The 25,453-nt window shown below is 39.1% G+C and overlaps 1 protein-coding gene across 2 annotated transcripts in view; it reads right to left on the reverse strand.

Moving 5' to 3' along the window:
* LOC116641988 (Golgi pH regulator) overlaps positions 1-23,866 on the reverse strand; it is a 59,367-nt gene extending 35,501 nt beyond the window's left edge. The window contains exons 1-7 of one of the 2 annotated variants that reach the window (XM_032420005.1): positions 23,608-23,866; positions 14,273-14,332; positions 12,780-12,883; positions 9,718-9,824; positions 9,176-9,277; positions 1,810-1,930; positions 870-950 (exon numbers count right to left, since the gene is read on the reverse strand). In XM_032420005.1, the coding sequence (XP_032275896.1) occupies positions 870-950; positions 1,810-1,930; positions 9,176-9,277; positions 9,718-9,824; positions 12,780-12,883; positions 14,273-14,332; positions 23,608-23,649 (617 nt within the window). In that variant the 5' untranslated portion in view covers positions 23,650-23,866. The other variant, XM_032420011.1, reaches the window with a different exon arrangement.
* Between the last annotated feature and the right edge of the window lie 1,587 nt (positions 23,867-25,453).

Below are 25,453 nucleotides of genomic sequence, written 5' to 3' on the forward strand. Positions count from 1 at the left end.
TGACTGTCCTCCAGAGACTATTAGTAAGTTCAGTAGTATTCCTTAGCTCTGTATGGTTCACCGTTCTAAGAGTTCTACATGTCAACTCATTATTTCCATTTTACAGATGAGGAAATCAAGACATTAATGCCTCTAGCCACACTGTGAATTATGAACCAAGGATTCAAATTCAGACAGTCTGAGTTTACAACCTAGGCTGTAACCCACTGTGATATAGATTTCTAGAAATGCCACTTTATTTATTTATTTATTTTTTAAAGATTTTATTTATTCATTTGACAGAGAGAGTCACAGCGAGAGAGGGAACACAAGCAGGGGGAGGGGGAGAGGGAGAAGCAGGCTTCCTGCTGAGCAGGGAGCCCGATGCGGGGCTTGATCCCAGGACCCTGGGATCATGACCTGAGCCGAAGGCAGATGCTTAATGACTGAGCCACCCAGGCGCCCCTAGAAATGCCACTTTAAAAGCATACATTGTATAACTATGTCTTAAATGATAAAAATGACAACTGCTAGAAGACTTGAAGGATTTTTCAAACTAGTTGGAGAAAAGGAAGTTGAAAAGATTGAAATCAGGCATGCGAAAGTTTATAAAAATGTAGGACAATAGACTTTTAAAGCAACCAATGCAGAATATCTTCTAATGTAAATGTTACACTAACAGTTTATCTCAAGAGAATTTATCTAAAGTCAGGAAATAAGTGGAATTTGAAAATTTCTTTCACGCAAGACTAGATACTAAGTCTTTGATGGTACCTTAATTTATAATAAAAATGAATAAGATGAAATTCCCTGTTAGCCCCAATTCATAGTCACGTTTTCTTGTCGAGAAATTCTAAGAGTACAAGCTTTTTAATGTGGTGATATCTTACCTTTTCTTTTTGCTGATGATCATATCCATGGTTTGAAGCAGTCGCCGTTCCAGGGCTAGGATATCTGCATCAGTCACATTTCTATAATAAGCACAAACTGTTAGCAATGTTTCGGGATCCCATCCTTGGGCATAATAAATATAAGGCAGCTGTAGAAACCCATAAACCTTAGTTGTTACCCAGTAATTCAAGGACCTTTTCCTAGAGAATATTAAAATGACTATAAAAAGCAAAAATGCTTTTGCTGTCATTTTTTATAGCTAAAAGTTTTGCAGTCTCAGGGCAGTGGAAGGTAATTGGCTCTCTTTTAGTCTTTCTTAGCTTTGATACAGTGACATTTATGTTGTACATGTAAGCACTCTTCCAACTTGGCATTGTCTTCTACCATTCTACTTCTAGGAGGAACTGATTTACTCAAGTGGGGATTAGCTCACATTGCTATCCACGAGTAGTGTGCCTTTAAAAAGTATAAGAGGAGTAAAGAGAATTTGACTGAAATAATAATTTTTTAAAAAGATTTATTTATTTTAGGGAGAGAGAGTGAGTGTGTGCATGCCTGTGAGTGGGGGGAGCAGAAGAGGAAGAGGGAGAGGGATGATCTCAATCAAGCAGACTCCCCGCTAAACGCAGAGCTCAATCTCATGACCCTGAGATCATGACCTGAGCCGAAATTAAGAGCTGGATGCTCAACGAACTGAGCCACTCAGGCGCCCCAAAATAACCATTTTAAAAATAAGTGAATGTAGGACAAACAAAGGGCAAACAATATAAGTGATAAGACTTATTATTTGGAGAGATTCCTAGGACAATGCCCATAAGGACAGATGGAAAGAATAAAAAGGCAGTGTCACAGATCTAATATTTAAGTATTGATGATGGCATGATAGGACATACGTATTCATGAAGTAATAGGAAAAAAAAGAGACAAAGTTCTTTTTACCTGAGGAAGTAGGACATGTAAGTGTATGGGCAGTTGACAGCACCAAATCCAGAAAGAAGAGCCATGAGAGTCACACCAATCACACCTACCCGGCTGATGAGCTGTTCTATGGACAAAATCCCTAAAAACATCAAAGCACCTTAATGTCAGGTGATAAAGATAAAATAGCACTGCAAGAGGAAATATAACAGAAAACATCAACCATTACATACAACTTAAATAAGCCAAATTTTAATTATCAATATTAAATTTAAAATTAAATTATCAATATGTAGGTCTTCCATAATAAATGTATAAAAGTCTACTGATTTTCCTCCTATCCCATATGCTTCCAGAATCATCTCTATGGCTGGGCGACGGTAATATTAAAATAATATTTGCAAATAATACTTTTCGACTATTTACTCAAGGTAGTGTGAACTCTAACAAAGCAAAGTACTTTTAGTAAAAGCTTTGGCAAAAAAATATTAGGAAAGTGTGTGAGGGGGTGGGAGGATGGGTTAGCCTGGTGATGGGTATTAGAGAGGGCATGCTCTGCATGGAGCACTGGGTGTTATACACAAACAATGAATCATGGAACACTACATCAAAAACTAATGATGTAATGTATGGTGATCAACATAACAATAAAAAATTTAAAAAAAAGAAATGAAAAATATTAGGAAAGTAAATCTGCTGGAAAAGTATAAATACAAGGTAACACTTTCCACTATATACATCAATATATACAGTTATATATATACATTTCCCCCTTAGGTCATAATAAGCTCTTTAGGTCTTATGAGCTTATGTCTTATTAATTTTTGCCAATAAACACATAAGGCATCTAATAAATGAGCTGAATTTATAACGAATGAGTATTTTAAAGGCAGATATGTGAGTTTTAGATTATCAGTTGTATTCTAATTATCAACTGTTTTCAATTATTTTAGAATGTTGAAAATGAGTATTTAAAATAAATGCTGTTGATATTTGGGATAAATGAGAGAACGCAATGCTGAAGAATAAGCCAGGAAGTCTGGAATCGCAGGATAAAACTAGTTTTGTTTTCACTTCCTATTTCTAGGATGGAATCCACTTCAGCATTATCCACTCTGGCCTAACACCAAAGCTGCCATTCAAGAATTTTGTTAGCTTTGAAACTGAAATTTCCAATATTCCGGCTCTCCTGCTCCTGTGTTTCCCCTACACCATTTTAGAGCTCTTTGTGACCTCTGTTTCTATAGTCTTTCGCTTTCTCCCACCTTCCATTTCCTTCTTCACTGAGCCTGAACTCCAAGCTTGCTTGCTTCAACTTCTCTCATTAGGACTCTGTCCCGACTCTCCTCCTTCTTTAGCGCTGATCCTGAAAACTCCCAATCTTGGATCAGTCTAACACTCCATCTTCCCTGTGCCCATGCCTGAGCTCCTAAAACAGCTAGAATGCATTGGGATATTGGTGCCATTACAGATTTATGGTCTCTAGTCTTAACAGAGCTTACGACACTACTGAGGAATCCTTTTCTTGCCCTTGGTCAGCCATCTCTTCCCACTCCCCTCCGTAGATAAATCTTAAAAAAAAAAAAAAAAGATTATTTATTTTAGGGGTGCCTGGGTGACTCAGTTAAGCATCTGACTTCAGCTCAGGTCATGAACCTGGGGTCCTGGGATTGAGCCCCACTTTGGGTTCCCTGCTCAGTAGGGAGCCTGCTTCTCCCTCGCCCTCTGCAGCTCTCCCTGCTTGTGTGCTCTCTCTCAGGTTGTGATCTTGGGGTCCTGGATCCAGCCCCATGTTGGGTTCCCTGCTCAGCGGGGAGTCTGCTTCTCCTTCCCCCCTCTGCTCTTCTTCCCCCACCCCTGCTCGTGCTCTATCTTTCTCTCAAATAAATAAATTAAATCTTTAAAAATTTTTTTATTTGAGAGAGAGAGAATATGAGTGCAGGGTGGGGAGGGGCAGAAGGAGAGGGAGAGACAGAACCTCAAGCAGACTCCCCGCTGATCTCACAACCCTGAGATCATGACCTGAGCTGAAATCAAGAGTTGGACACTTACCCAACTGAGCCACCAGGTGCCGCCCCATCCCCACCCAGCAGAAAATCTTTAATTCATTTTCCCAATCCTGTTCTCCTTAGCTAATGCCCTAATTACAGAAGTTATTAGACATATACTCCCTTCTACTATATTAACATCTGCAATCATCCTCCCAACTTGTCCCCCTCGAACAAGACAGTATCTAAAGCTAAGACTTCTCTACTTGTGCTTTGATCTTACTTCCTTTCTACTTCCTTCAGAATCTTGTTCCATCACCTGTCCTCTCTTTTACCTTCAATCTTTCCTTCTTTGCTCGTTCTTTTCCTTCAGTTTCAAGTCTCCTTCCTAAGAAAGTCTGTCCTTAGCCTTGAGTTTACCTCTAGTTGCCAATCCTCTATTTCCCCCTTAATAGCCAAACTTTTTGAAAGGAACTTACACTTACTATCACCTCTTCTTCACCTCTACTTATTCTTCAACTGGCTGCAATTCAGCTTTCATCCCATTCTCCTACCTGAAGAAAACTGCTTTCACTAATAATCGTAACGGCAACAGTACAGCAACATTCATCAAGCACCTGTTCTGTACCAGGCACTGTTTGAAGCAGTATTAACTCATTTACCGCTCATGACAGCCCTATGAGGCAGATATTGAAAACCTCATTTTACAGATGAGGAAATAGAAGCACTGAGAGGGTAAGTAACTTAGTCAAGAGTGGCAGAGTTAGGATTCAAACACACGAAGTGCAGCTCCACAGCCTACACTCTAAACCATTACTATAATACGGTCACGAATTTTCTTCTGGTTGCACAATTCAATGACATTTTCCAATCCATGCTTTATTTGATCTTTTAGGACACTGAATCATTGCTATTTAAGAGTCTCATGCTCTACCGACTGAGCTAGCTAGGTGCCTGAATCATTGCTATTTAAAATTATTTATCTCTTTTACTTCTCTAGTTGTTCTTTTCTTGGTCTTTCTCTGCTCAGAATGGCCCAGAATCCCCTTTCATTTCACTCTATATACATTTTCAGTGGGTGATCTTGGCCTATTTCCCCAGGTTCATCTAATGGCGTTTAGCTGATGGTACCTAATTTTTTAGATTCCTGGAGTTATTTCCATAAGGACTAATAAATCCATACCTCTCTCCTAAGTTGCCAACTTGTGTATGCAACTGCTTGCTGAACTTGGATGTGCACAGGCAACTCAAATTCAACACATCCCAAGTTCGAATTATCTTCCTTCTTCTGCATTACCTAGCCTAGAAAATGATATCATCAACTATCTGGTCACCAAAATAGAAAAATCTATACCACTAGTCTCCCTTCTGCCTCTTGCTCCCCCTTGAATATACCAGTCTTTTTTACCTCAGGGCTTTACATGATGTCTCTTCTGCCTTCTTGCTGGGTCTACCTTTGGTCTTGTCCTTTAAATCTCAGCTTAAATACTTCCTCATAAAGGCTGACTCTAACCACTCGCATCTAATTTGACATCCTTATCTGCATTGTCGTCTACCACAGTAACCTGTTTGCTCCTTGATAATGATCATAATTGGCAATTATTTGTTTATATTTTTACTGTTCAGTCCTTCCTGCCAGAGGGTAAGTTTCAGGAGGGCAGAAACCAAGTTTCTTTTGTTCATGGTTGTATCTCCAGCACTTAAAATAAAACTAGGTGTTCAAAAAATATTTGTGGAATGTTATACGAATGACTAAATCCTCATCCAAATTCTGTTGATTCTACTTCCCACATACCTCTTCACATCCTCTTTATAGGAAGGAATCATGTCTTATTGCTCTTTGTTTTTCTTACTGCCTGGCACATGGAAGGTGTTCAGCAAATGTTTATTGACTGTAGGTATACAATTACCCAGTAACAAAAAAAAAAATCGAAGGGATTAATATAGGTTATTAAATATAAAAAACTAGAAAAATGTCCCCTCTATACTTTTATTCCCTTTAAGGTGGTGTCCCTTTATTAAATATCTTTTCCCGGTCTAAAGTACTTTGAAGATACTATCTACGTAATCCTAGCATTTCCATGAAGTAAGGTCAATTGTTCCTTGTTTTCTAGTAATAAGTGGAAAGTCCGATGGATGAAGTGGCATGCAGGAGACCATCTCACTGTTGCCATTTGCTCACACAAATTCCTGTATTTTTATTATTTTTTTGTGTGCTTCACAGACTTTCTTAGCCTCCCTTACTCTTTCCCAAACTAGGGAATGCCTTCCAACCTTCCTCGGTTCAAGCACTGCACAAGGAGTACTTTCACAGACATCTTTTTGTTATAGGTAAGGATTGGGTCTTACAGTCTTTTTGTGGTCTCCACAGTAATTAATCATACTGGTCGTTGGGACAGTCCTAGAAAAGCTCTAAGATGGCAGGGTAAGCCTGGCTGCTTCTCATCCATTGCCTAAACTTTTCTTCCTACTTACTTCTCTTAGTCAAATGAATTAGACACCGGACATAAAACCAAAATGCTTATTTCCTGGAGCACAAAGGAAAGACTAAAACTGAAACTATTTCCTAGGTCTTCCCCCTCAGTGTCTTCTTTAGGATATCTCTACAGAATTTTGAAAAAAGGATGAAGATACAAAAGATGTGATGGTCTTCATCTTCCCTCAGGCCCGGTCTGGCTCCACTGGTCATGTGAACTGACTGCTCACAAGGAGCAAGCGGGAGACAGACACCAGTCTTGTCTTTGGGCTGCATGTGAGCTTGTGCTAGCATTATAAGCAGCCTTGGGGTCCTTTTATAATTCTTGTCCCTCGTTTCTGATACCACAAATTTGTCTCTCTTGGGCTTATTTGAAATAGTTTATGAGAGCTATATTGTCAGGGCCTCTGTAGTCCATATCTTTCCCTATATGGACATGTGCTTGCTAATCATATTAGCAAATTCTAAATTCCTATTCAGAGTGTTACATTTTTAAACTCATCTACTACCTTCGAGAGACTGAAATTGTTTTTTTATTCACTGATTCAATAAACATGCATTAAACATTTATGTGCTAGGTTCCACGCTATAGACACTGGGAATAGACAAGTAAGATGTAGTTTTTGACCCCAGGGTCCTCAGGGAGCTGGCGAGTTAATGAGGAAGTCAGAAAAGGTAGCAAGTAATTATAATCATTATAGGTGACATAAGTACACTGATGTGGGAGCAATTAATATCTTCTAATGATGGGGTGCCTGGGTGGCTCAGTTGGTTAAGCGACTGCCTTCAGTTCGGGTTGTGATCCTAGAGTCCCGGGATCGAGTCCCATATCGGGCTCCCTGCTCAGCGGGGGGTCTGCTTCTCCCTCTGACTCTCTTCTCTCTCGTGCTCTCTGTCTCTCATTCTCTCTCTCTAATAAATAAATAAAATCTTAAAAAAAAAAAAAAATCTTCTAATGATGGCCAGAAAAATCTGGAATTGGCAAGAGCTGAATATCGCAAGAATAGGCATTTTCTAGATAAACAAGAGGTGAAGGAATGTCCTGACTGACAGAATAGCTCTAGAAACTTTAGGTAATTCAGTAGTACTGGACGAGAGACACAGAGAAAGACAGCAGTAGTCAGGCCACGGAAGGTCTTGTACACCATGCTGAGTTTGAATGTTTTTGGTAGCCTAGTGTTTTAACTTTTTTGACCTTCTTAAATGTTATCTGAAATTTCAAAGTAGCTATTTCTAATTTAAAAATAGTTAGGATATTGCATATGTGATTTATTTATTTTTTAAAAGATTTTATTTATTTATATGAGAGAGAGAGAGAGTGCACATGTGAACAAGCAGGAGAGGGAGTGAGGGGCAGTGGGAGAAGTAGACTCCCCGCTGAGCAGGGAGCCCGATGCAGGGCTTGATCCCAGGACCCTGACATCATGACCTGAGCTGAAGGCAGACACTTAACTGACTGAGCCACCCAGGTGACCCTGCATATGCTTTTTAAAATTGTGCATTTTCTCTGATCCTCCTGCAGCATAATCTCATAACCTCCTTCCTCCAGATCCCTGCTACAGGCAAGGAATAGACACAGATGGATTCATGGTAGATTCTAGACACTGGTTTACTCAACATTCATTCCAATGCCTTTCTAGCATGTCTTCTTGTATTACAGAATCTGGAAAGCCAAATATTCTTTCCCAGATTTCCTTGAAACTAAGGTTCTGAATGTACCTAGGTTGTATCAAATTCACATGCCCACGTGAGACCTCAAATGCAGAAGTGAATAACATGGGAGTGTGGACAGCACTTGGGACTGTGGCCACTGAAGCAGTCCTACTATCTGATCCCTGATGTCACAGGTCCCCCGTGGCAGTGACAACTTCAGTGGGGTTTTCTCCAGTTGACTACTGTGTTATGATTGAATGTTACTCTTCACTACACAGCATTTAAGTTTAACAGCCTGCTTTTCTAAAAATTCTATAAACTCCCTGATACCCTGGAATAAATCACTTTCTGCTTTAAATTAGTTAGAGCAGATTCTGTTTTCTGCTATAAGAATCCTGATACAGCAGGAGAGTGAAATGAATGGATGTGTATTTTTTTTAAAACCTCCAGTATCAAAGTGCCAATATATTCATTACAGGTGGCATATATATCTATGTTCATATATATATTTCTGAAGGAGTTCTGAAGGACTTTTAGCTGACAGATTATTGTTCATGGTTTTTATAGCACAGAAATTAGGGCTCTATGATCTGCTCTTGTATTTAAAGATTTTTTTAAAGTTTTTATTTATTTACGTAATCTCTACACCCAACACAGGGCTCGAACTCATGACCCCAAGATTAAGAGCTGCATGCTCTACCAACTGAGCTGGCCAGGTGCCCCTGCTCTTGTATTTAAAATGAACTTTTTTGTGTAAGGAGAGACACTGATTCCTAGAAAGCTTTTCTTTATCTACTAATTTTGAATGTTTTATGTCACTGCTCTTTCCTAAAATACGTATAGTCCCTAAAGACAATATTTATCATTACTTGAGCAGTGGTTATTTATCTTTTCAGTCATTTGACCCCTTTGGGAATCTAATGAAAGCTTGTGGATACTTTTAGCTCCAAATACACATACAAATATTTTCCCATAATTCTACATACAATATCAGGAATTTTAAATTTAAAGACAACTTTCCCCACCCCTTACTCTCTTGAAGTTCATTCACTAACCTAAGGTCAAAAACTCCTGCTCTAAAACCACAGAAGTAGTTTTCAAAGCCAGTATTTGATATTTCCTAGGATGAAGGGAAATTCAGTTTAAAACCAGACTGTTTTTAGAGAAATAACTTGCTATATTTCCCATGATCACAAGTTTTAAAATAGTTGTTTTTCAAAATTAGAAAATGATACAATTATTTCCCCCTCCCCACCACATATACACTCACCATGTTTTGGGCTGAGAATGGGAAATGGATCTCCTAGTTTCCAGAAGAAGTACATGAAGGTCAACCATAGGAGACAGGAGAAGAGCAGACGCTGTTTATGCACTAGGAAGGAGGAGAAAGACTGTAAGGTTAAATAGTTCTATACTAAAGAGCTTGCTCTACTTACAGATATGGAATCACACTGACTAATATTTGGCTGGCTTGTTCACTTGGCAAATGAGTGATGGAATAATACAGTTTTGAAAGAAAGCATCCTAATCACTGTAAGAGGAATTTGGCTGAAATTAAGATGTGGGTTGAGTTAAGGGAGATATTATAGTAGAAACAGAAATACAGCTGTAGCAGCACAAATTACCTAATCATTCAACGTTGATTTTGTGCCGAACTTTTTAAGATGCTGTGTGTGAGGCATCCCCAAACAACAGTCGCTACTGAAAGTAACGTAGAAATGAAGCTCTCCACAGCCTCAATCCCCACAAATCCTCATCTCAATCTATGTGCTGACGCGAGAGGGTAAAATACTCACGTTTACAAATACTCACATAGTCGGATGTTGCTTACAATAAAATAGCCAATGTAAAAAGGCACCATGAAAACCAGGATCAGAAGGATTACACACAGGTTCATTTTCCAGTGAAAATAACGGGAACTGAAATAAATATCAAAGAATATCACTAGGAGGGGATAAAGGCAGCAACTTTCATTCTCTTCAGTCTTCTAAAAGATCTCTTACTCTTTGAACTCAATACCGAATATATCCCACCCAGTAAGTCAAGTAGGCTGTTACTGTCTGGTTCTTTATAGAGATTAAAGAATATATTATAGAGTTCTGAAAAGTATATATGAACATCCTAACTTCCTAAGAATTTTACTTATTCAAATGAGAATGTTAATGCTCTAGTTATATTCATAGGCAGTGTATAATAACATATCAACATATACTATTACTGGTAGAAAATGACTGTTGTTTCATGTACCACTGGGAGTCTCGTAATTAAAAGAAAATAAATGTTAATAGGAATTGCTAAAAATAGTAATGTGCTAGAAAGACTTAAATATTTCTTTTGCATCTTCAATATAAACATTTGATCTGCATGACTACTTTTATTACTGCTTATAAACAATTATATTTTATGAATTGATTAAAATATTTTTAGGACTTTTTTTTTGATGCTTTGCCTTTTATTCCCACGACTTATGCATTCCATAACTAGAAGCCTGTATCTCCCACTCCCCTTCACTCATTTTGCCCAACCCCTAACCGTGGACTTCTTTAAATAACAATTTTATTGAGATATAATTCACCCATTTAAGGTGTACAATTCAATGGTTTTAGTATATTCATAAAGTTGTGCAACTATCACCACAATACATTTTAAACATTTCATCACTCCACAGTGAAACTGTTCCATTAGCTCTCCTTTTCTCTTAACTGCCCCAGCCCTAGGAAACCACCAATCTGCTTTCTGTCTCTATGGATTTGCCTATTCTGGACATTACATGTCATCTTACATCTGGTTTCTTTCACTTAGCATAACGTTTTCAAGGTACTTCATTCCTATTTATGGCTAAATAATATTCATTCAATTGTATGGATATGTCACATTTTGTTTATCCATTCATTAGTTGCTGGACATTTGGACTGTTTCACTTTTAAGCTATTATAAACAGTGGTGCTATGAACATTTGGGGAAAACTTTTGCGTGGACATGTTTCATTTCTCTTTAGGTATGTACCCAGGAGTGGAATTGCTGGGTCATATGATAACTATTTAATTTTTTGAGGACTGCCACTATTTCCCAGAGTGGCTGCACCATTTTACATTCTCCCCAGTAGTACAGGAGGGTTCCTAATTCTCCACAGCCTTGCCCACACTTGTTACTGTCTTTTTGATTATAGCCATCCTGATGGGTGTCAAGTGGTATCTCATCATGGTTTTGATTGCCATTTCCCTGCAAATGGTGATGATGCTGAGCATCTTTTCATGTGCTTATTGGCCATCTGTGACTTATTTGGAGGAATGCCTAGTCAGATACTTTATCCAGTTTTCAATGTGTTGTCTTTTTATTATTGAACTATTAAGAGTTCTTTATATATACTAGATCAACGTCTCTTATCAGGTAAGTAATTTACAAAAATTTTTTCCCATCCTTGGGGAATCTGTTCACTTTCTTGATAGTGTCTTTTGAATTTGCTGATTTTAAACTTACACTTGGGCCTTGTTTCAAAAAGTTAAGTGGTTAAGTGGCTTATGAGGATATATAAAATATAGGATGATGAAATAAACTGTAAGAAAGTAGGAAAAGAAAGGAAAAACATGGGAAAAGATAGGTATAAAAGTAGGCCATGCCTGATGACTATTATGAAAATGCACACCACAGAGTTCTAGAAACTTTGTATCAGTGTATCATAAATTTAGCTTGAAGTTTCTTTTATAAGTGACATTTTATTGGAACACAGCCACACCCATTTGTTTATACATCGCCTATGGCTGCTTTCACTCTCTAACAGCTGAGTAGTTGTGATAGAAACCGTATAAACTACAAAGGCTAAAATGTCTATTATCTGGCCCTTTACAGAATGACTTGCTGACCTCTGGTTAGAGAGCAGTGAAAGTTCCTGGTTGTGATTTATTATTTGTAATTAGCAAGTAAAAGGACACTTGTTTATTCTTGATAGTCATAGGATATGTATCCTGCTCATCCAAAAAAGGTTTGGATTATTAAAGAACTAGTTAAAATAAGAATCAGGACATACTTTGTTTTATCACACTACAAATTATTAATTTATCAAGAGACATTATCAACTCCGATTCTCAAAGGAATCTGAGAATAACGTCTCTCTGTAAGTCTCAAGTATCAGGAGTCTGAAACAAGTTATATATAGCTTAGCTCAGCATTGATTCCTGATTACAGAGTCAAATGCCACTTTACTAAAAGATTTTTCCATGCAGTGATAAAAAACTACAAAAGTCAACATAGAATAGCTGATGTACTCTAAACACAAACAATGGTCTAAAAGAACTCAAGCTTGCAGTTTAACAAGCAAGAAATATTTTGGACAGGCTGTCTAGTAAACAACATGTCTGTTATTTGGAGGGGAATAGGAGTTGCTTTTAAAAAATGCTTTAAACAAGACTAAGTTCAATCTGAATTGACCATACCTGTGAAATCAACAAAGGTAACCTAAATTAGTGAGAGCTGGAGTTCAGACTTCGGAGAAGCCCATACATAACTAACTCTGAGGAATTCTGATCTTTTCAGGTAGAGATTTTTTTTCATTAGCACAACAATGTGAAGGGCCATTAGCAGGATTCAAAGAGTAGCCTGAGAAGAATAAAACTTCTAGGAGTGAAGCCTGGGACCTAGGCTCTCGCAGCCTCATTCCCAATTAGCTCTTCAGAGCTAATGGTCACTTCTTTTTTTTCCTTATTTCACAATCTGTGTCAAACCAGTTACTAGGTGATTGGGACCCATATTTGCTATGATTTTTAGTTACTGAGACTAAACTAACCACATGGTGGATTTTTTCAGCTATGGAATTCAGGTAAGTCTTTCACCTGATCACACAATTCTCTTCATGAGAAGAGCTAATTAGTACTCACCTGCTGTTCAATACTTTTAAGATTTCAAAGATGATGAGCTCAAACATGGTGCAAGAGAACGCAAAAGTCACAGAGAAGATCACCTGTACCACGTACTGACGTACCTATTAAAAGTCAAATAGAGAATACAAGTCATTTCCTTGAGTGAAATATTGGATGAATAATCTGGTCACAAGTCAGAAAACTTAATGAAAAAATTCTCAAGTCACTGGAAACAGGGCTATAATAGCAACTTGCCCGGAGCTTAACAATAGTTGGAAGTAGGTAGTATTTCTAAATCATGGGGCACTATTATCATCATCCTCTTGTGGATGGAGAATTTAAAGCACAAGATGAAGTGACAGGGTGAGAAGTAGCACTTAGAATTCCTGATGCACAGTGACATAAAAAGGATAGATTTATACATATATATAGGTTAGTGCTAAAAGGGTTTCTTCAACACTCTGCAGACCTTTGGACCAGTTCTGGAACTTCCCCTGGGAAGCCTTAAAGTATCAAGCAGAGCAGAATCTCTAGAATCCTGGGCTCTTTCAGACAACAAACCAAACTCCTTGGAGAGGTTTAATGGTGAATATCCTAGAAATGATCTAAAAGTAGTCCACAACCATTGAGCTTATCACTAAATGAGGATTAATTAGGAAATGTCCAGTCTAGGCTGGTGTTTCTATGAACTCATGGCTTAAGAACCAGATCAATCTTAAGATTTTGGTATTAACTTAGGATGACTTAGGTCATTAACACTGAAGGTCAGACACCCAAATGAATGGGAACATTTATGAGACACTGTAAATTAAATTATCTTCCAAAAAATAACTGTCTGCTGTTGTTCTATACACTGATATTACTAAGGCATGTCAGTTTTGCTCCTGGGCTACATAGGACTTGTTTTTTTTTTTTTTAAATCAACTAAGCCTAATCATATTCTCCAATTTAATAATTATATAGTACTCATTTGGCTAAAACTTCCTATCTTGGAAGTGAACATGACCTTTCTTGAACAGAGGCATTTTCCTTGTCCATTTTATTTTTAAAGATCTATTTATTTTAGGGGCGCCTCGGTGGCTCAGTCGTTATGCATCTGCCTTTGGCTCAGGTCATGATCCCAGGGTCCTGGGATTGAGCCCCACATTGGGCTCCCTGCTCAGCAGGAAGCCTGCTTCTCCCTCTCCCACTCCCCCTGCTTGTGTTCCCTCTCTCACTGTCTCTCTGTCAAATAAATAAAATCTTAAAAAAAAAAGATCTATTTATTTTAGAGAGAGAGAGAGCACACTTACACAAGAGGGGAGAAGGGCAGAGGGAGAGGGAGAAACAGAATCTCAAGCAGACTCCACGCTGAGTGCGAAGCCCAACAGGGGGCTTGATTTCCTGACCCTGAGATCATGACTTGAGCTTAAACCAAGAGTCGGATGCTCAATGGACTGGGCCACCCCCTTCTTGCCCATTTTAAAACAATCTAGATACATAGCAGTATAACCAAAATAATCTCTTCTTACCTCATAGTCCTTAAACAGTTGGCGCATGAAGAAAAGCCACCCAAATCCAAAGAAAAGTATCTGGAGGAGAACGATCAAATGTCAATATATATAATCTTTTGAGAAATGCCCAGTACAGACTATTTTAAGATAAAAGGTCTGTTAACCAGACAATTAACTTATTTCAGAGATTAAAGACAAGATCTACTTATTAAAGTCCATAACAATGGGAAAAGATGTTAAAATGCTCTTCAATTTTTGAAATTATCCATGTTTTAGAACATTGTTTATGTTAGGCAAAAATGAAAGTATATATTTTTTCCTGCAGTCTTATGACTATCATTTTAGCTAGAGAAGCTAGCAAACAAAAAAGGAGCCAGTGAAACTTGCTTCTTATATTAGATCCCTGTTTGCAAGTATTTAAAAAAACAAAACTTTATGGGAAAGGAGTTAAAATTTAAAAAAAAAAAAAAAGGAAAGTGGTAGAAAAACTGTTTGTTTTTTTTTTTTTTTTAACGTATTTTCTTTCATGGAGCTTTCTGAGCTTCTCCACAATCCTGCCTAATTTATATAAAGTGGTTTCCATCTCAGTGTAAAGCCAAGAGACTGCAGGATCCCACTTTGTCAGTTTTGGTTCAAGCCGGCATCAGACGGTAGCCACATGACAGCACTGTTCAGTGTTCTAAAAGCTGGTTGTTTGTTTTTTACTGGTGAGCAGAACCTTCTCTATACACACACACGCACACACTCTGACACAACTCCTCTTTTCTTCTTTTTTGTTTTAAACAGTTCTGTTTTGTTTTTAAAGTAATCTCTATATCCTATGCGGGTCTCCAACTCACCACCTGGAGATCAAGAGTCAGATGCTCTACCAAGTTAGCCAACTAGGTGCCCCATAACTCCTCTTTTCTTCTGTTAAGAACTTTAAGAATAAAGTTCTTTTATGCCTTCCCAGGAACTTTAGGAGGAAGCGTAAACTCTTGAGCATGGTTTAGAAGACTCCTTCAGCCTCTTGTTGTGTCCTTCCTGCCCACCAAACTCATATTTTCAGCCACATGGAACTGTCTATGGTTCTTTAGACACAGTATTCTTTCTTTCATACCAAGACCTCTACGGACATTGTCCTCTGATAGGAACTTCTCTCTAATCCCTACAGGTCTTAATTATTACTACCTCTGAAAGGCCTTCTCTGACCTCTCAAAGATATGTTGCTCTTTTTATATAATCCTATTCTATCCTGTATTTCCAAAGTACTTGCCACACAGTTTTGTAATGTCTAATTTAAACACACTTTCATAGATATTAGATTGTAAGCTCTGTGAGGACAAGGATGTCTGAATGTTAATCTGTATTCTCAGCACCCTGCACGATGCCTGGCACATGGCAGGCGTTCCATTAATGTTTGCTGAATAGGTAAATGGTCCACAGTGAAAGAAGGTTTGTTCTTAAGGAACACTCAACCTCAATTTTTACTGATAACTTCTATGTGCTGTGCTAAGTGCTGGGGATACAAAGATGAGTAAGACAGTTGCCACCCTCAAGGAACTTGAAGTATAGTGGTGAAGACACTAAATAATTATACTGTCACATGGGACATGCAATAATAGAAATATATACATAATGTAAAAGAATATGGGAAAAGGGAGATCAAACAGATATGTAGAGAGTTAGGATGGATTTTCTGGAGAATACAGTGCCTTAGCTGAAGGAGATTTTAATTTGGGGTTACAATCTTATATCATGTGCAAATTTGGGGGTTATATGTATTTTTCTAGAGAGAGGTTCTAAGGTATTTATCACACACTCAAAGGTTTCCACCACCCCTAAAATATTAAAGAACTACTCTCTTCAAGGATAAAAGAGCAGCAGGTTGGTAAAAGACAGGTGATGGGGGTAGGAAGACCTGGCTTTCTTTCCAGGTAGCAAAGAACGTGAGTATAGGCACAGAACTAAGAAACTGCATGGTATCTACATGGGAGTATATTAGGAACATACATGGATATATACAACACATGGTTGGGTCTGCTGGAAGCTAAAATTTCGAGAAGGAAGTGGTTAAAAATGAGGCTTAGAGAGGAGGAGCAGGAGACCAACAACTCAGAGGCCCGAAGGCCACCCTACGGAGCTTGCAGTCTGTAGGTGATGAGTCATATTTTAGTAGGGAAAAGACATGGCCAGGTTTGTTCTATATGGAGAATATGGTGGCCATGTAGAAGATGCATCTGAAGGAAACAACACTGCAGAAAGAGAAACTGTACAGGAGGTTGCTGCGGCAGTCCAGATGATAGATGATAAAGGCCTCAATTAAGACACTGGTGGCTGGAGAGGAGGCAAAAGATTTGAGTACTTAGAAGGTTAAATCAGCAGGGAGGAATCAAGTCCTGACTCGTCTGGAATACAAGACGAACAGCGAGGCCACCCAATTTACATAAAGAATATTGGATAAAGATAAAGGTCTGGGAACTAGGCTGGGAGATTAAAAGAGGAGTTCACTTTTAGATGTGCTAAGTGCCTGAGGGCCATCCAGGTCAACACAAGACATTATGAAGGCAGAGCTCAGATACACTCAAGAGTTGAAACCACCAAAGTACGTGAGATCACCCAGGAGTAGTATGTACAGTGAGAAGAGCAATATGGCAAGAAGAAAACAGTAGAGGGTAGGAATGGGAAGAACAGAGCAGGAAGGAGACAGAGAAGGAGAGGACAGAGAATAGACCCAGGAGAGGGTGGTATCCTGAAACCAAGGGAATAGTTTGAAGGAGTGTTAATTGAAGCAGAGGGGCAATAAAACCAGGACTGAAAAATGTTTAAAGGATTTAGTAACTTGGAGGTCAATGCTAACCTTAAGGAAAACAGTGAATACTGAAATGGAGGCAGGAACCAGACCACAGGTGGGCTGAAGGTGAAAAGGGTAAGTCAATAGAGACAATAAACACAAATTAACCTAGGGAGAGCCAAGAATTAGAAATACCAACAGCATTTTTCAACAAAACTAGAATATTACTAAAATTTGTATGGAATCACAAAAGACACTGAATAGCCAAAGCAATCTTGAGAAAGAAAAACAAAGCTAGAGGTATCACACTGCTGGATTTCAAGATATACTACAAAGCTGTAGTAATCTAAACAGTATGGTACTGGTACAAAAACAGACATATAGATCAATGGAACAGAATAGAGAGCCCCGAAATAATCCCTAGTTTACATGGTCAATTAATCTATGACACAGGAGGCAAGAATATACAGTGGGGAAAAGCCAGTCTCTTCAATAAATGGTGCTGGGAAAACTGGGCAACCACATGCCAAAGAATGAAACCGGACCATTTTCTTACACCCTGCACAAAAATAAACTCAAAATGGATTAAAGACCTAAATTGGAGACCTGAGACTATAAAACTAGAAGAAAACACAGGCAGTAATCTCTTTGACATTGGCCTTAGCAACATTTATCTAGATAGGTCTCTTCAGGCAAGGGAAATAAAAGCAAAAATAAACTATTGGGGGGATGCCTGGGTGGGTCAGTTGGTTGAGCATCTGAATCTTGGTTTCCGCTTAGGTCATGATCTCAGGGTCATGGGATCAAGCCCTGTGTTGGGCTCTGTGCTCAGCATGGAGTCAGCTTGAGATTCTTTCTCTCTTCCTCTGCCCCTCCCCTCACTCTCACTCACTCGCTCTCTAAAAATAAATAAATAAAATCTTAAAGAAAAAACAAACAACAAAAACTATTGGGACCATACCAAAAAAAGCTTTTGCACAGCAAAGGAAACCCTCAACAAAACAAAAAGACAACTTACTGAACGGGAGCAGATATTTGCAAATGATATATCCAATAAGGGGCTAATATCCAAAATATATAAGGAATTTATACAACTCAACAACCAAAAGACAAATATTCCAATTGAAAATGGGCAGAAGACCTGAATGAACATTTTTCCAAAGAAGTCATACAGATGGCCAACAGGCTCATGAAAAGATGCTCAACATCACTAATCACCAGGGAAATGCAAATTAAAATCACAATGAGATATCACCTTATACCTGTAAGAATGGCTACTATTAAAAAGACAAGAAATAAAAAGTGATGGCAAAGATGTGGAGGAAAAGGAACCCTTGGGCACTGTTGGTGGGAATGCAAACTGGTGTAGCCACTGTGGAAAACAGTATGGAGGTTCCTCAAAATATTAAAAACAAAAACACTAATTCGCAAAGATATATGCACCCTTATGTTTATTGCAGCATATTTGCAAGAGCCAAGATATAGAAGCAACCCAAGGATCCATAGATAGATGAATGGATGAGGAAGATATGGTGTGTGTGCGTACACACACACAAACGTGCACGTGCACATGATGGAATATTATACAGCCATAAAAAGGATGTGATCTTGACATTTGAGACAACATGGATGGACCTAGGGGGTATTATGCTAAGTGAAATTACATCAGACGAGAAAGACAAATAACATGATTTCACTTATATGTGGAATCTAAAAAACAAAACAAATAAACAAAAACCGGAAACAGACACATAAATGCAGAGAACTGATGGTTGCCAGAGAGGAGGGAGTGGAGGGATGGACAGAATGGGTGAAGGGGAGTGGGAGATACAGGCTTCCAGTTATGGAATGAACGTCACAGGGATAAAGATACAAGCTAGGGAATATAGCCAGTGGTATTGTAATAGCACTGTATGGTGACAGATGGTAGTTACACTAGTGGTGAGCACAGGGTAACTCACAAGACTGGTGGATGACCATGTACTATTTTGTATACCTCAAACTAATGTAACTTTGTGTATCAACTATACTTCAATTAAAAAACAAAACAAAAAAAATTGTTTAAAAAAGAATGAAAAAGAGAAAACATTAGAGAGTAGCCTAGAGAAGGATGTGGGGAAAAGGGAAAGTTTATAGGCCAAGGGGAAGAAAGTAGTAGAGTAAGGGGGTGGTGAACACATATGAGAAGGAACCGATGGGAGACTAGAAGAGGAGCTGTCGTGTCTGGTATTTTTGCTGTGTAACTAATTTGCCATAAGGCAATTTTGCTGTAAAAGAAAAAAATAACTAGTTGACAGTTTGGTTTCATTTCTCCATCCACACAGTACCTCCATTTTTATATTATATAGATCTTAGCCCTCATAATGGTCTATACCGTGGCACAGTTTTGTACCCACATTGACCACAGAACTTTGATCAATCGATCAACGGGCATGTGACAATGCACCAAGAACAAACAACATTGTAGAAGGCTTTCACAGTGCAATGCAAATATCAGTTACAAATATACATCCCAGTATTTGGGAAATGATACTTCTCTTAATGAAGAAGAAATTTTAGGGAAAAAAGAAAAAAATGTGATACCAAATGAGGAGCAATTCAACAAGCAAACAAACAAAAAAATGTATAATGCTATGAATGAAGGACTGAAGACAAGTGCTTAGGTACAATCCACAAAATGAAATCATTTTATTTGCATAGTATTGCCATGAATCTACACTACATATTTTGAATGTATTCAAATGTTTTGTATTTCACAATAAAGTCTTTTTAATTTTGTTATTCATTTTCACATTTCATTGTGTCCTTTTAAATGAAATGTCCCATTTTATTTTTGGTGAGTTTATCTTTTACATAAAGTTGCCTTATGGCCAATTAGTTATGTGGCAAAAATACTTGTGGCAAAGATGCTTACAGGGAAACCAAATTGACAATGTTAAAAATTTACTATGATCAGCAGCAACTAACCTTTATTGACCATTTACTATATTCCAGGAACTCTAAGTACTTAGAACTGTAATCTCATTAAATCATAAAAACCTAAAGTATGTGTGATTATCCTCACTGCAGAGAAAGCTGAGGTTTAGAGAAGTTGATTCATTTATAGTAATTGTCAAAATCAGGATCAAATCTGAAGTCTGTATGGCTGATTCCAAAGCTTGTGCTTTTAAGCACTCTATAATAAGCTGCACTAAGATCAAAGGCACAGGTAGAGAGGATGACCTTAAGAAGGGGTAAAGGGCACTTTATTTGCTGACATGGGAGGAAGGCGGCTGGGAATGGTTGTAGACACACATAACTGCTTAGATTAAGACCCAGGATGTGGAAGGAGATTGTATCTTTTGTCTTCACTTTTATTGATACAGCAGGAGGCAAGGTTATCTGCTAAGAGTTTAAGTGATGAGGATGGGAAAGGGGCCCTTGAGGACAGTGATAAAGATTCAGAGAAATTATGAGGGGAATGGAACAAACAGCTGATCATTTCAAGAAAAATAAATAAAATGAAGTCTGAAATAGTTATTTATTTAATTAATTTTATTTCTTTAAGTAGGCTCCATGCCTAACATGGGGCTCAAACTCACGACCCCAAGATCAAGAGATGCATGCTCTACCGACTGAGCCAGCCAGGCGCCCCACAGACTTCATTTAAAACCTTTCAGTTCATATAAAACAGGAAAAATGAGGAAGAGGGGTTTCTAACATAATTATATCTCTATTTACTTAATATTTACTAGGCTTCCCTGTTATCAGCAGCTGATTTAGATGCTGGGGAATACAGCAGAGAATAAGAATAATCTGGACCTCATGAAGTTTACATCTAACAGACACAAATAATAGTGATGGAGGTTAAGAAGAAAATAAAACAGGAAAATGGGATTGAAGGTGGCTGAAATGGGTGCTACTGTGATAGGGGTAGGGAGTCAGGACAAACCTCTCTAAAGTGACATTTTTACTGATACCAAAATAATGATGAAGTAGCCACATAAATATATGGTCAGAGAACAGTCCACACAAGTGATTCTTTGGGTCTTAGTTCCTCATTTGTAAAGAGCATTAAATATTTAATATTGCATGTGAATGCCTGTGTGAAAGTTAAAGTATTATATAATGTAAAAAAAATCAGAAAGCTACTTTCTTGCTTCAACTTATTATATCAGTGTTAAAAATCTTAGAGGCTACAATGCAAGTTCCTCACCCACATTCTTTTTTAAAAATTGGGTAAAAAAAAAAATGCTACTGAAATATTGTCATTTTTCTTGAGTTGGTAGTAGGGCTAAAAACAAACCTGAATTGTCACAAAAGGCAATTAGCCTTAGAAAAATTAGAAAAGCTTAAGAAAAGTTAGAAAAACAAGAGAATTACGTGTCCAGATTTTTTTGTGTTAATACATTTGAATATTATGCAGCCAATAAAAACAATTATGAAAACTATATAAAGGATGGTAAATTTTAAAAGTTATCTTATTAGAGTATTCCTTGTTTCATATTTTCATATTTTCTAAAATGTTGTAATTAAAGTTTTTCAAGAGACAATGGACAGTGCTCTGTTCCAAAGACAGAAGCATTAGGATGAAGGAATATGAAAACGGGATCAAAGATTTAGTTTCATTTAAACCCTCAAAAGGAACTGTTTCTGTCATTTGCCACTTGAAATATACTCTAAACTACTGGGTAAATGAGGGGGGGGGAATCAATAATTAGATAGTCTGAGCTTCTACAAATAGTAACAGTCGGCCAGCAAATAATTGTGTTTAGTACTTGTACTTAAAGGCGGGGGTGATAAGGCCTGGACAAAACAGGACCTCAGTGCTATGGTGAGCGCTGTGAATTGTGCAAGACTGTTGAATCACAGATCTGTACCTCTGAAACAAATAATACATTATATGTTAAAAAAAAAAAAGAAGAAGAAGAAGATAGCAGGAGGGGAAGAATGAAGGGGGGGAAATCGGAGGGGGAGATGAACCATGAGAGACAATGGACTCTGAAAAACAAACTGAGGGTTCTAGAGGGGAGGGAGTGGGAGGATGGGTTAGCCTGGTGATGGGTATTAAAAAGGGCACGTTCTGCATGGAGCACTGGGTGTTATATGCAAACAATGAATCATGGAACACTACATCAAAAACTAATGATGTAATGTATGGTGATTAACATAACATAATAAAAAAAACAGGACCTCAAAAAATAAATTCATAAATACATAAATATCAGTGCTACAATAAATGCTATGAGGAAAACAGAGTAGCTGAACGAATGAAAGCTGGTAAAAGCAAGTGGCTTCCACCCTACCACCCAGCAATGGCACTACTAGGTATTTATCCAAAGGATAAACACATAGTAATCTGAAGGGGCACATGCACCCAGTGTTTATAGCAGCAATGTCTGCAATAGCCAAACTATGGAAAGAGCCCAGATGTCCATCCACAGATGAATGGATAAAGATGTGGTGTGTGTGTACGTACAGGAATATTACTCAGCCATCAAAAAAATGAAATCTTACCATTTGCAATGACCTGGACGGAATTAGAGGGTATTACGGTAAGCAAAATAAGTCAATCAGAGAAAGACAATTACATGATTTCACTCATATGTGGAATTTAAGAAACAAAATAGAGGATCATAGGGGAAGGGTAGTAAAAATAAAATAAGACGAAATCAGAGAGGGAAACAAACCACAAGAGACTCTTAACTATAGGAAACAAACTGAGGGTTCCTGGAGGGAAGTAACTGGGTGATGGGCATTAAGGAGGGCACTGGTGATGAGCACTGGGTGTTATATGCAACTGATGAATCACTAAACTCTACCTCTGAAACTAATAATACACTATATGTTAATTAATTGAATTTAAATTAAAAAAAGCAAGAGGCTTCCTCGACATAGCTTGCACAGAATAAGGAATTAGTGTTTATTTAGGTTTGTATCCTCAGCGTTTTTATAAAATGGTCGATAAAAGTCCGCGGACTGTGCGAATGAATGAATGTGCCCAATGGGTAAAGGAGGGTCAAGAAAAAGATCCGAAGAGCGTGGGCAGCAGAAAGAGGATTAAAGGATGAGGTGTTGGTACACAAACCAAACCTTAGACTACTTTTAAGGTCTCTGAACTGACCACGACTGATTCCTGCGAACGGGGATTCAGGATTTGACAACTAACCAGAAAGGTCCCCACGTGTCCCCAGGAGCCAGCTCCCATTGGCGAGCTGCGTATTCCGCGCCCGGAACCACTCTCTTCCCCGAGCCATGGGTCAGAGGCGCAGTCCAGAAGCTTCGGGACGCTTTGGAGACCGCTCTTTTCTCGTGGCTCGGGATCTGAGCATTGAGGCCGCGTGATTCCCTCCAAAAGTGGACGAGAGAGTGGGTAGATAGAGGCTGGGTGGGGGCGCGGACGGCCGCAGGACGCCTTCCCACAATGAGGGCTGAGGGAACCGGACTCAGCAAATCTTACCCTCTCCCCGAGCTCTGGGAGGCAGGTCCAGGCGGCGGACGAGGACAGCGAGATCCTGGCCAGCCGGCATCACTGAAACCCCGAGAAGACAATTCACGAAAGAGTGGCTGAGGGGTCCCGGGGTGGGAGGCAATAGCTCACCTGAGAGGTAATCATGATGCTGGAGTCGATCAGGAAACTCATGGCGAAGTGTAAGGAAGGCTCCTGCCTCCAATTTCCACTCCCTGTTGCCACAGCAAGCTCGGGCCACAGGCCCTTTCACACAGGCGGCCTTCGCCCAGGGGCCACCGCCGGGACCGCGGCTAGCCAGCCCGACGCCATTAAGCTGCGCCCCAGTCAGCCAATCCGCGGCAATATCTAGTGCTTCCCGCCCCGGGCTAGGAGTGGGCGGGGCGGACGCGAGGCTCCTGGGAGCAGAGGCCCCGGAGGCGGGGCCAAGGAGAGGACGCTCTGGGGGCGTGGCTTAACTAGAGATGACCTGGCTAAAAGGGGCGAGGTGCAATTAGGTGGTCTGAAAATCCCAAAGCTGATGTAATGCAAGGTAGCATTTCATTTCTGAGGCCGAAGATGGTGGTGCCTGACCATCTTATTTGGTATCTTATTTTAAGTGGTAATTCCATTTTGTAATGGTCATGGCTAATAAGATGAAGTTAATGATTATAATGAGCTAGACTATAATTGAGGCATTGTCTTTTAAATGTTACTACTTATACTTGGCTACACAAACAACTACTTAATTACAGGTGAGGAAGAGTGGAAAGGCAGATGATATTTTTAGCAAATGTAGCTAAACAAGTAAATTTATGATGTGATAACAACAACAACAAAAAGCACACCATCACAAGAGAGTGATAATCTCATTGAACTTGGTGCCCATCAGCCCACACCTGGAGTACTGCACTTTTTGTATCACACTTTAAGAGGCACAGAGATGTATTGTAGCATGCTCGGAGGTGAGCCACTAGATGAGGACCGATGGGAGGAACTGAAGTAAGGAGACTCAGGAACATGATAGCTATCTTTGTGTGAAAGAATGGGTGGAATTGATATGGCCCCTGGAAATATATGTAAGACAAAGGACTGGAAGTTAGATGAAGCTAGATTTAATTCAAAACATGGAATAATTCTTTAAGGGTCTGAAGATGAATTATTTTAGGAAGCAGTCCCTCTCCCTTGGACTCAAATATAGACTGAATCACTACTTCATCCATTCAATACTCATTTCATGAAGGCTTAATGCACTGCTGTGAGGCTTCCTTTTGCACTAGGGCTCTAGCTAGTCCTGTAGTTCCTGTAGTCTCATAGCACTAGAAGCTGGCTCCATCTGAGTGCAATGACCCACTATGGGAGCCACTGTAGTCCATACCGGAAGCACAGCCTTGAGTGCACCTGGCATTGAGGACCTGATTGTTTAGACCACTGCAATCTGAGTAACTGAGACTCACAAATTTATTACACACAAGAGAAGGTGTCTCTCTTTCTTGGAATTAAACTCTGCCATACTAAGCATCCCAAACCACCTGTCAGATATCCAGAAGGCTAGGAAGCCATAGAGGTAGCCCTACTATGGGAGGAATCAAACCAGAGAACTGGCTACCTCTATCAGGGATGCAGGTAGATGCCCACACAGATGCTACATGATGAATTAGAATTTCATCTAACTGAGATTCAAGGCTGTGTGATAGTGCAGAATTCTGGGAGAGCATATCAAGGCAAATAGTTTACCTTGGTGGCTTACTGGGATGCATGGTGGGGATCAGGGTCTCAGTGAACTTGGCATAGCAGAGAAAGGCATGCAGTCCAATGGGCCCAGCCCTGTGCAAATCTTTGAATGGCACCATTCAGGATTTTCCCTACTGTAACACCTGTGTCCAGGTCAAGGACAGGTCTTGGTGACCCAAAGAACTATTACCCCTTGCTTCTGATTGCAGAATTTATCTAGAAACCTTCAGACTAGATTTATGTCCAGTTGACTCACCTCTCAAAT

Source organism: Phoca vitulina, unplaced genomic scaffold, assembly GCF_004348235.1.
Source record: "Phoca vitulina isolate PV1807 unplaced genomic scaffold, GSC_HSeal_1.0 scaffold2, whole genome shotgun sequence".
NCBI classification, from domain to species: domain Eukaryota; kingdom Metazoa; phylum Chordata; class Mammalia; order Carnivora; family Phocidae; genus Phoca; species Phoca vitulina.